At 43.1% G+C, this 12,318-nt stretch overlaps 1 protein-coding gene across 1 annotated transcript; it reads left to right on the top strand.

Annotated features, from left to right (window-relative positions):
* Positions 1-672: 672 nt before the first annotated feature.
* On the top strand, positions 673-11,133 carry LOC115169484 (homeobox and leucine zipper protein Homez). Its single transcript, XM_029725146.1, has 3 exons — positions 673-1,185; positions 6,754-6,926; positions 7,158-11,133. Exon 3 carries the CDS (start codon positions 7,220-7,222, stop codon positions 9,236-9,238), a length of 2,019 nt encoding a protein of 672 aa, XP_029581006.1. The 5' UTR covers positions 673-1,185; positions 6,754-6,926; positions 7,158-7,219; the 3' UTR covers positions 9,239-11,133.
* Positions 11,134-12,318: the final 1,185 nt, after the last annotated feature.

Here is a 12,318-nt window from a genome sequence, read left to right as displayed (position 1 = left end):
ACTATGCGCTTCAGCACTCCACGGTCCCGTTCTGTGAGCTTGTGTAGCCTACCACTTCGCAGCTGAGACATTGTTGCTCCTAGACGTTTCCAACAGCACTTACAGTTGACCAGGGCAGCTCTACCAGCACAAAAATGTGAAAAACTGACTTGTAAGGAAGGTGGCATACCATAACGGTGCCACGTTGAAAGTCACTGAGCTCTTCAGTGAAGCCATTCTACTGCCAATGTTTGTCTATGGAAATTGTATGGCTGTGTGCTCGATTTTATTCGCCTGTCAGCAATGGGTGTGGCTGAAATGGCCGAATCCACTCATTTGAAGTGGTGTCCACATATTTTGTATTTATAATGTATGTTTCCACCACATATGCCCATATAAAACATATAAGTAATATAAATATATTGCCATATATTACTTTTCTTAAAGTACGATGGCCGTGTGGTCGAATCCCCCTAGGGCAACATTTTTATTTGATCACAAAACGCTCCACTGTTGGTCTTTGAGTCAAATAATGCTTATGTGACAAAGTAGATTATTTTAGAACGTTGTACATTTAGTTTACACGTCTATGTAGTCTGCGCTCACTGGAGTCTGAAAACACTTTCGAAAAACTCTATATTTATATAACCTTACAAACATGGCGATTGCAGTGTCCATCAGTGTGTTTTAGAAGAGTTATTTTGCTGACCAGTCCTTTACAAGCGCTTTCATCCAATCCCAGTCCTGCTTTGCATAGAATGCCACACCCTCTCTATCGTCACTCAGGAGATGGTGGGCCTGTGTGAGTTTGTGGTACTCGTCTTGGCAGGACAGGGGAAACGCTCGGATTTTCAGAATTAAAGCAACAACTGACCGAGAGGGGTACAGTAAGGAAACGGGTTCAACCAATTGCTGATTCACTTCTAAAGGTGTATCTTATCAAGTATTCGTTTGGGTCTTATTAAACTTGAGACATAAAGTTCTAGAATTGTTTCGCGTCATTGTATCCGAAACGAGAACCCCTTTGAGGTTCGACGGATAGATAAAGCGACAGGCTCAGACAGACTATTGTTTCCCCGTGTTTTCTCCCCAACTTCAGCCATTAACAGGGTTAACAACAAACAAAAAAAGACTGGGATATAAAAAATAAAAAAATAAAAAACTTTATACAACGCCAGAGAATAAATGGGACAATACATGATTCCGGTAAGTTTGTTTCTTTGTTATTACTGAAGCGTGTCCGAGTGAGTGCGCCTGTGCAGTCTGACCATTTGAGCTAGTACGCCACAAAGGATCAAAATATCTGTTCCAACTTGTGAGCTGTTCAGCATTATATGCTGTCTTGATGTTACATTTGTAACAATGTTAAAATTATGACGGCTGTTTAGGCTACTATTAGCAAAGCGCCGGATATCTTTCTCTGTCTTCGGCCACATTTGTACCTAGCATTTTTTGTTGTCATGGGCTACTAGTTTGCTCGCTCACTGATTGACCCACATCATTTTGGGGAATATAAATGTATAATTTCCGAAAACGAATGACTTGCAACAGAACGCAGCATGATACATTTAGTTCGCTAATCACTTGAGTGATTTGGTTCTGGGTTCGGAGATTATATAGCCCAGCCCCTGACCGTCAGTCTCGTAAATTGGATCAGGGCCAGCGCCCGAAGGAACCAATTGGACTGCCGTTTGAATTCTATAGGCGGGACCGTTTTTTATCAATGGGTGTTCTAGTAAATGGGTGTCACAATAAAGAAATAGGCAGCTCCTGAGTTTCAAATTTGGGCAAGCTTACAATTGATCCTACATTTCTACCTATCTGCGTGTCAGTTGAGTATTTGTAAATGCAAATAAAAAGTTGGAGAAGATGGACAAGTTTCATTTCAATAATTGTCACGTGGTTAATCATAAAAATCTGAGTTAATTAAAATGAAACGAATCAAAAAGTTTAAATGTAACTAATGCAAGGTCACCAACCTTTGCCATATGGACACATTGATTGCCTACACCGTGATCCATTGGCGGCTAAAGAAATTAGCGCTTGGAACTCCGATATAGCCTATAGGCCAATGGCGCAGTAGACCTATCACTTCCATCGTCAACTAAGTAAAATGCATAGGCCTAAAGCCAATAAATAGAAACATCAGGAAATATCCTGATACATTCAGGTTCTTTTAATCCCATTAATCTATTTTGCGTCTGTCTGCCTCGGTCTTGATTTGAGCTATCTCTCTCTAGTGAAGTGCAATTTTGTATGAACTCAGCAGTTTGGTGTGCTCAAGCGAGCACACTCCCTCAACGTTATCAGGACAGAGAATCCGCTCACATGAAGCACTCCAAACAAAAGACAATGACAACATTTACAAAACTCGTAGATGATGGTTATGAAATTAACCCAAAATTGTTTCTCACAAGTGTAGCAGGTTGTGAACTCTGCAAACAACCTTTCCACTCCGAGAATATGAACGGTAAATGACTGTAATACATGCGTTAACAGAAATGAATGTAACCAAATGACTGGGATTAATGGTACATTTACTAGGCCTACTGGTTAAATATGTAAAAGGGAATTTATAAAAATAAATAATCAAAGGGCAAACAATTCACACAATGAAGCAATGAATGTGCAAGAATTGGCAGGAGACAATGGGGCACATTCTGGAAAGCTGAGTGCATGCATTCTGGAGAGCGATGACCATATCTTTGCCACACAACCCTTCCCTTCTAGGCCTATGCACTTGTGTTTTTTATTTAACCTTTATTTAACTAGGCAAGTCCAGTTAAGAACAAATTCTTATTTACAATGATGGCGTACCCCGGCCAAACCCTAACCTGGACGACGCTGGGCCAATTGTACACTGCCCTATGGGACTCCCAATCACGGCCGGTTGTGATACAGCCTAGAATCGAACCAGGGTCTTTAGTGACACGTGATTTGTCACATGTGCCGAATACAACCGGTGTAGACCTTACAGTGAAATGCTTACTTACAAGCCCTTAACCAACAATGCTTTAAGAAAAAACAAGTGTTAAGTAAAAAGTAAATAAAAAAGAACTAACAAATAATTAAAGAGCAGCAGTGAAATAACAATAGAGGCTATATACAGGGGGCACCGGTACAGAGTCAATGTGCGGCGGCACCGGTTAGTCAAGGTAATTGAGGTAATATGTACATGTAGGTAGAGTTAAAGTGACTATGCATAGATGATAACCAGAGTAGCAGCAGTGTGAAGGGGGGAGGGCAATGCAAATAGCCTGGGTAGCCTTTTTATTAGCTCTTCAGGAGTCTTATGGCTTGGGGGTGGAAGCTGTTCAGCAGTCTAATGGCTTGGGGGTAGAAGCTGTTCAGCAGTCTAATGGCTTGGGGGTAGAAGCTGTTCAGCAGTCTAATGGCTTGGGGGTGGAAGCTGTTAAGTCTTTTGGACCTAGACTTGGCGCTCTGGTACCGCTTACCTTTCGGTAGCAGAGAGAACAGTCTATGACTAGGGTGGCTGGAGTCTTTGACCATTTTTAGGGCTTTCCTCTGACACCGCCTGGTAAAGGTTGAGGTTCAGCGTGGTGAATGTGTTTGTTACTTGCCTCGAAGCGAGCATAGAAGTAATTTAGCTTATCTGGTAGGCTCGTGTCACTGGGCAGCTCACGGCTGTGCTTCCCTTTGTAGTCTGTAATAGTTTGCGAGCCCTGCCACATCCGACTAGCGTCGGAACCGGTATAGTATGATTCAATCTTAGTCCTGTATTGACGCTTTGCCTGTGATGGTTCGTCGGAGGGCAGAGCAGGATTTCTTATAAGCTTCCGGGTTGAGTCCCGCTCCTTGAAAGCGGCAGCTCTTCCCTTTAGCTCAGTGCGGATGTTGCCTATAATCTATGGCTTTTGGTTGGGGTATGTATGTACAGTCACTGTGGGGATGACATCATCGATGCACTTATTGATGAAGCCAGTGACTGTGGTGTACTCCTCAATGCCATCGGAAGAATCCCGGAACATATTCCAGTCTGGGCAAGCAAAACAGTCCTGTAGCTTAGCGAATGACGGTGATGAGGGCCTTGTCGGGTGTCTGGAGTAAATCCTTTGCGTCCTACTCGTTAAAGAAAAAAACATCTTATCCAGTATGGGGTGAATAATTGCTGTCCTGATATATAGAAGCTCTTTTCTCATCATAAGAGACGGTGGCAGAAACATTATGTACAAAACATTATGTACAAAATATGTACAAATAATGCGAGGGGGGGAAAAAAACACGCACAATTGGTTAGGGGACCGTAAAACGGCAGCCATCACCTCCAGCACCATTTGGACAGGCAAGGAGGTACGGTTGCCCGCCCATAACGCCGGCCCAGAATTAGACCGCATATCTTAGTCAACTTGATCTAATTTCTCAAATACTTAGCTAATTTCATTTTGGGTTAGTTTCGGCTTATGTTATTGTAATCATCATGTAAACTCCTATCTGGAAGGCTGCAGGGTTTGCATATTTTGTCCCATTTATGCCCTTATTCATTCATCGTATACAGTTGTGGCCAAAAGTTTTGAGAATGGCACAAATATTAATTTCCACAAAGTTTGCTGCTTCAGTGTCTTTAGATATTTTTGTCAGATGTTACTATGGAATACTGAAGTATAATTACAAGCATTTCATAAGTGTTAAAGGCTTTTATTGACAGTTACATGAAGTTGATGCAAAGAGTCAATATTTGCAATGTTGACCTTTCTTTTTCTGCAATCCGCACTGGCATGCTAGCAATTAACTTCTGGGCCACATCCTGACTGATGGCAGCCCATTCTTGCATAATCAATGCTTGGAGTTTGTCAGAATTTGTGGGTTTTTGTTTGTCCGCCCGCCTCTTGAGGATTGACCACAAGTTCAATGGGATTAAGGTCTGGGGAGTTTCCTGGCCATGGACCCAAAATATCGATGTTTTGTTCCCCGAGCCACTTAGTTATCACTTTGCCTTATGGCAAGGTGCTCCATCATGCTGGAAAAGGCATTGTTTGTCACCAAACTGTTCCTGGATGGTTGGGAGAAGTTGCTCTCGGAGGATGTGTTGGTATCATTCTTTATTCATGGCTGTGTTCTTAGGCAAAACTGTGAGTGAGCCCACTCCCTTAGTTGAGAAGCAACCCCACACATGAATGGTCTCAGGATGCTTTCCTGTTGGCATGACACAGGACTGATGGTAGCGCTCACCTTGTCTTCTCCGGACAAGCTTTTTTCCAGATGTCCCAAACAATCGGAAAAGGGATTCATCAGAGAAAATGACTTTACCCCAGTCCTCAGCAGTCCAATCCCTGTACCTTTTGCAGAATATCAGTCTGTCCCTGATGTTTTTCCTGGAGAGAAGTGGCTTCTTTGCTGCCCTTCTTGACACCAGGCCATCCTCCAAAAGTCTTCGCCTCACTGTGCGTGCAGATGCACTCACACCTGCCTGCTGCCATTCCTGAGCAAGCTCTGTACTGGTGGTGCCCCGATCCCGCAGCTGAATCAACTTTAGGAGACGGTCCTGGCACTTGCTGGACTTTCTTGGGCGCCCTGAAGCCTTCTTCACAACAATTGCACCGCTCTGCTTGAAGTTCTTGATGATCCGATAAATGGTTGATTTAGGTGCAATCTTACTGGCAGCATTATCCTTGCCTGTGAAGCCCTTTTTGTGCAAAGCAATGATGACGGCACGTGTTTCCTTGCAGGTAACCATGATTGACAGAGGAAGAACAATGATTCCAAGCACCACCCTCCTTTTGAAGCTTCCAGGCTGTTATTCGAACTCAATCAGCATGACAGAGTGATCTCCAGCCTTGTCCTCGTCAACACTCACACCTGTGTTAACGAGAGAATCACTGACATGATGTTAGCTGGTCCTTTTGTGGCAGCGCTGAAATGCAGTGGAAATGTTTTTTGGGGGATTCAGTTCATTTGCATGGCAAAGAGGGACTTTGCAATTAATTGCAATTCATCTGATCACTCTTCATAACATTCTGGAGTATATGCAAATGACTTTGAATATTAATATTTGTGTCATGCTTAACTTTTGGCCACGACTGTACACCTGATTCAGCTAATGAAGGTTCGGTATTGGCGATCGAAGTTGAATTAGATGTTAGTTAATTTTTGTCATTTAGCAGATGTTCTTATCTAGAGCGACTTACAGGAGCAATTAGGGTGAAGTGCATTGCTCAAGGGCACATTGGCAGACTTTTCACCTCGTTTCCTCTGGGGTTCGAACCCAGCGACCTGTCTGTTACTGGCCCAATGCTCTTAATCGCTAGGCTACCTGCCGTTAGTGCCAGGCTAGGACATCCACACTGCAGCCCTCCAGGACCAGGGGGGCAAAAAGGACCGTATGGGATATTGGATTTAATCCAAACTTTGTAAATATATTTGTCAGGGGGAAATGTGCACATGATACACATGGTGTACACACCACAGTACAATAAAATGTTTACTTCCAGGTTCCCTCTCAATAATGCTACAACAAAAGGAATATACAAAATATGCACTTGTTGCGTTCCATAGAGTTTTCTCTGTGAATTGACAGTTAAATTAATTTATGCTTTTGGTCAGATCAGGGCAGAGTTGTACATAAATTCTCCCTAATAGCCAGTCTCGAGTTTGCCTTTTGTATGAAGTCAATTGTCCTCTGCCATAGCTGTTTTTCAAAAAGAGATTATATTATAAAACATCTTACTCTATGAATGACAATTTGTATATATTTTGTCATGTATGAATCGCCTACACATTGAACATTTGACATTTTCAATCTTTCTCTTTCCATAGGTGTTTCTGTTGTGATTCACTGCCTCTGGTGGGGGGTCAAACTTGATTCTCAGAGGACAGAGAACTTGTGAAAAGAGGACATAGCGCTTTGAAAAGTTGATGTAATTCTACTTTACTGTGGATATATCGTCTCACATTCCTACCGCCAAAAGGACCAACTGCACGGACAACCGGTAAAGTACATTAAAATACATTTTTTTAAAAAACATTCTTGCTTGTAGAGGTTGTGAGAGCACACTTTCCTGATTCAAATGCTAATTTCAGCCCGACAGGCAAGCGATCTACCTGTTGGAGACCCCTGGACTAGACATTGGCAAACTCCAGTGCGATTGGTCATATTTTTTGTTAGTGTGATAATCAATTTGAGCACAATGTATTTTACATCTTTGTCTTATCTCTACTAGACTGGAGTGACGTGCGGTGACATCACGTTGACCGTAACAGAAGAATAGGCCTGGAGGTGAACATGGAGTCATTCCAGAGTGACGTCACGAAGACAGCATGTGAAGGAAAGCATGCCTCCCCGCGTTCCTCCAAAACTCCACACCAGCAGATAACCAATGGAAAGAGCCATCTATCCTTTGACCACAGTGCAACAGACAGTGATGGAGGCAAGGCCAGAGATGGTGGTGTTAGTTTCAGCACCAACCACAACTCTGTGGTGTGTCTGCCTTTGGTCTCTGAGGGCCTGAAGCTAGTATGGACACAGTCAAATCAGACACGTGAGCTTGACACCATCCAAGAGCTGGTCCAGGCATTCAATGTGTTCCCATACCCAACATCTCGTGAGGTGAATGCCTTGGCACGGCTCTGTGCCCTGCCTCTGGACAAAGTCAAGGTCTGGTTCATGGTGCAGAGAATCAAATACGGCATCAGCTGGGCCTCAGAGGAGATTGAGGAGACGCGTGGCAAGCTGGCCGGACCTGAGTGGACTAACGACTATGCAAATGAGAAAGAGGAGATAAAGATGAGGAAGGGGTGTGGGGAGATGTCTGTGGAAGCAGAGGACAAAGGTCAAATGAATAATGGTTTTAACTCTTCCCTGCTCCACCCAAGAAAACGAGCCAGACATGAGACTCCAGAACACTGCAAACCAGCCTCCACCGTCCGACATTTCAGTTCCTCTCTCCCACCCCCTCAGGATTCATACTACTACCACCCTCCTGTAGACATGCCAGCAGCTACCGCAACAGAGGCTTCCCTGAGCCTCTCTGAGACCTCACTTGGCTCTACACAGCAACAGCAACGCGGACGCTACAAAAAGACCAAAGCTCAGCTTGCAGTCCTTCGCAGCAGCTTCCTGCGGGAAAACTGGCCTGCGGAGACAGAGCTTCGATGCCTGCAGAATGAAACGGGCCTGAGCCGCAATGACATCCGCAAGTGGTTCAGCGACAGCCGGTACCAGCTTAGAAATGGGCGCGGACTGCTTAGAACATCTATGGTCTACCCTCAGCTCATCATAGGAGAAGCAAAGGACAAGTCTCAGCAAGTTCAGTCTTTTCCACTCGTAGCTCACAGGCCTCGGGATCAAAAAAATGGTATTGAAGTGCAGAGAGGGGCTCAAGGGAAGGGAGCTCGCAGCAATGGGGTGAAAGATTCACATTTCTTCCAGAACTTCCTGTCAAACAGCCTGGAGACCTTTGGGGAGGGAGCAGTGGAGGAGGTTGCAGAGGAAGCCTCTGTTCACACTGAGACTGTTAAGGAAGAGGTGAAAAAGGAAGAAAAGCCCCTACAGTTTATTAGAGGCAACAAAGACCCAGAGATTAAACAACCACCATCAGCCGTTACCATCTGCGCTGCTTCTTCCTCCCCCTCTCATTCTACCATCCCTCCCCCTTCGACTACTGTCCCCACTATTAAGCATAGTTCCACTAGCACCAGCACCCTGCAGAAGTCTGCTTGCTCAGCCAAAGCCTCACTCACAGACCTGTCTCTCTCCAGTCCTCCCTCATCCTGGTCTCCTCTTACACCTGCTGGCCGACCACGGAAGACCAAGGAACAACTGGACATACTAAAGGAGCACTTCCTGCACTGCCAGTGGCCTAAGAGTGAGGACTACACCCAGCTGGTAGAACTCACAGGCTTGCCCCGTGCAGACATCATCCAGTGGTTTGGGGATACGCGCTACGCTGTTAAAAATGGGCAGCTACGCTGGGTGCAGGGGGTCCGTGAACAATTTCTGGCTGAACTAGCCACACAGCAAAATGGCAGTGGAGTCACCGGTGGAAACGGTTCCAGTGGGATCCCTCGGGTTATGGGTAGCCGCAAACGTAAGACTCAAGCGAATGGCGCCACAGCAACATCCACTGCAGATTTCCCGGACATCAAGCCACTGGGGGTTTACCATCGCTTGACAGGGGTTCTTCATGAGAAAGACCTTGATGCCCTTTGCAAAAAGTCACGAATGAGCTACCAGCAGGTGCGAGACTGGTTTGCATCTCAGGAGAGCAAGGAAATTGACCCAGAAACCAATGTTACTGATTGAGATGAGGAACTTGTGGGCGGCTAAGGGTTGGAAATCAGCACCCTCTCTTTTTACAGAGGACAAGACTGATCATGTCTTACGCAGAACGATGACGCTCATTAGTTACAAAAACGTTTCATATTGAATTTACTTAGCTTTAATGTGAGCAGGTGTGACTCTTAAATGCTTACTGTCTTTGTAGTATAAGCACAGATCTGGTGACTGTGCTGAATTATTGCTGCATTCAGTGTTTTCTTTCTCATAAGCTTGGTCTTGAGGTCCTGCTTGTGCTGCCTGCCTACTATAGATAGGACAGTACCTAGTGCACTGGTTCAATTCCCCCACCCCCTTATGTTGTTTGTGTTATGATATAATTTGTAGTCTAGTATTGTCGCAAAATATAATTAACTGGATATAAAGTATGTATTGGTTGGAGCTCCTTAGGTAGTGTAGTTCTCCATTTTTCAGAAGTGAAACTGCACTGTGGAAACCTAAATAGAACAATTTATGAGTCAAAGGGTAAAGACACTGACTAATCAGTGAAAGTAGTAATCATTCCTTTACAACCTACAATTCCTTTCCACTAGATTAACAAACTGGACATTAACACGTTATCCTTCTAAATAGACACGTTGCACTTGAATATTTTTAACCCTGACATTTTAGCTGCCATAATGTTCATTAAATGTATTCCTTTTTATAAAAGTTTGAATTCCTATTAAAATTGTTATGCAGTTTGCACTGACCTACAGATGTTTTAAAGTGAAGTTCAATGTCCGTGCAGACCACACATGTTTAAAACATTTTGATCAACTGAATTGCACTCTTTGGTCCTGTAAAATCCTGTATTTTTGGCCTCTGCTCACCTCTGAAAATGAATTATGTTCTGAAGGGCTGCAATGTAGGCTTATTTTATCGTTGTGTGTGCAGTTTATTTCTCCTTGTTCATACCCCAGATTGGTGGGGGTAGAGTATTCTGCCTATATCGAGCATTTGTGTGAGTAGAATGATTAGGGGCACAGAAGTCACTGGAAATGTGTAATCCAACCAAATTCAAAGTTCAGGCATAAAGTAATAGGTTGGCTTAGTCCACTATAATCCAAAGCAATAACTGGTGTTTTGTGCAGGCCATTTCCTATGTCTTAGAGATTAAAAAACATGCAAATGTGTCATTCAAACCGGTATACTAGAAAGTATTTAATCAATATTTTCTAGTGTAGAAGTTTGTTCTGTTAGCTATGAGAAGATTACAAGAATACTGAAGGAGAAATGTTTGTCTTATTACACTAGTCATGTTGCAGCCTTCAGTTGTAAACAGTTTTTTACATTTGTACTTCACTGGATAGATGGCACTCATTTTCATAAATTAATGTTTGTTACATTTCAAATTTGCCCTACTGTGTCACTAGAAACAAGTAAAAAAAAAACATATTTGCAATTGTGTGAATGTTTCCTTGTTTGCGTGAACTGGTTCGAGGGAGGCCTTTCATTCCCTGAACTTTCTGAGATGGGGTCAGCTTTTCATCACAGATGCTGCAGGAAGAGGTAAGAACTATGCCAAAATACTTAGTTGTCTTTTGGCTTAATGTTATGTTAGGTCACATACTGAAATTGATCAATTGGATCTCTGTTTTGTCATTTGACGAAATGTAATTTTAATTCCAATGTTGTTTACTTGCCATTTCTGAAAGGACTTGCAGAGTGTTGTGATAACCCAGTCAAGAACTGGAATTCGATAATGTTAGCTACAACATTCAATGACGCACCATGGAAATCTTACCGGATGGGAGTGTTAATAATGGTGGGTGTCCCTATGAGGAGAGATGAAAAACTATAAACATTTCAGTCCCACATTTGATGTTCGAAGTGATTTACAGAAAAATAAAGTATTGTTCCTTGAATGGACAACGATGACATGCTAAGACAATTTTGTGCCAATCTTTTACCATCTGTATGTGGACTTTAAAAATATATATTGATACCAATCATGAGAAACGGCAGTAGAATGAATACACACTGAGCAAAAATATAAACGCAACATGTAAAGCGTTGGTCGCATGTTTCATGAGCTGAAGTTAAAGACCCCAGTAATTTTCCATAAGCACAGAAATCTTATTTCTCTCAAATGTTGTGCACAAATTTGTTTACATCCCTGTTAGTGAGCGTTTCTCTTTTGGCAAGATCATCCATCCACCTGACAGGTGTGGCATATCAAGAAGCTGATTAAACAGCATTATCATTACACAGGTGCACCTTGTGCTAGGGACAAAAGGACACTAAAATGTGCAGTTTTGTCAGACAACACAATTTTGCAGATGTCTGCAGGAATGTCCACCAGAGCTGTTGGCAGATACTTGAATGTCTCTACCATAAGCCACCTCCAACTTAGATTTTATTATTTTAGTAGGACAGGCAACTGGTCTCACAACTGCAGACCATGTGTATGGCGTTGTGTGGGTGAGCGGTTTGCTGATGTCAATGTTGTTAACAGTTCCCCATGGTGGTGTAAGCTACGGACAATGAACACAATTGCATACAGGGAAGAGAGGCCAGTTTATTTTTAAAGGTAACTAACCAACAGATGCATATCTGTATTCCCAGTCTTGTGAAATCCATAGATTAAGACCTAATGAATTTATTTCAATTAAGAAACTAACTCAGTAAAACCTTTGAAATTGTTGCGTTAAAATTTTTGTTCAGTGTACAGTTTGGTCATTTTTTTTACGGTTAGAAATTATACGATTTGAACATGGCAATGTGTGAAAATAATGGTTGTGGAAGACCCTTTTCCTCCCCTGATCCCAACCCCTCCTAGCTGTCACTTTGTGGACTGTTGAATTATTTCTGTGACGTCTTTAAAAAATGTTTGGCATAAAAATGTGGCCGAAATGTATTTTTTTAATGAGATCAAGTAATCTGGTGTGTACCACTCACTGAAGCTACCACGCTCGTGCAGAGAGCTCAGGTTGGAGATTGATGTGGCAGAACCAGGTGGAGTCTGGGAGCAGGCAGGATTGAGACCATAAGCAAAGGCACTACTGGAGGAAAGAGTTAGTCAGCTGCAGAAGAATGTCAAGACAGAGGACAGGGACGTGAAACCC

Source organism: Salmo trutta, chromosome 31 (genome assembly GCF_901001165.1).
Source record: "Salmo trutta chromosome 31, fSalTru1.1, whole genome shotgun sequence".
In the NCBI taxonomy this organism is placed as follows: Eukaryota; Metazoa; Chordata; class Actinopteri; order Salmoniformes; family Salmonidae; genus Salmo; species Salmo trutta.
Note: the sequence above shows the minus strand (reverse complement) of the source record. Positions and strands in the feature narration are given on the sequence as shown.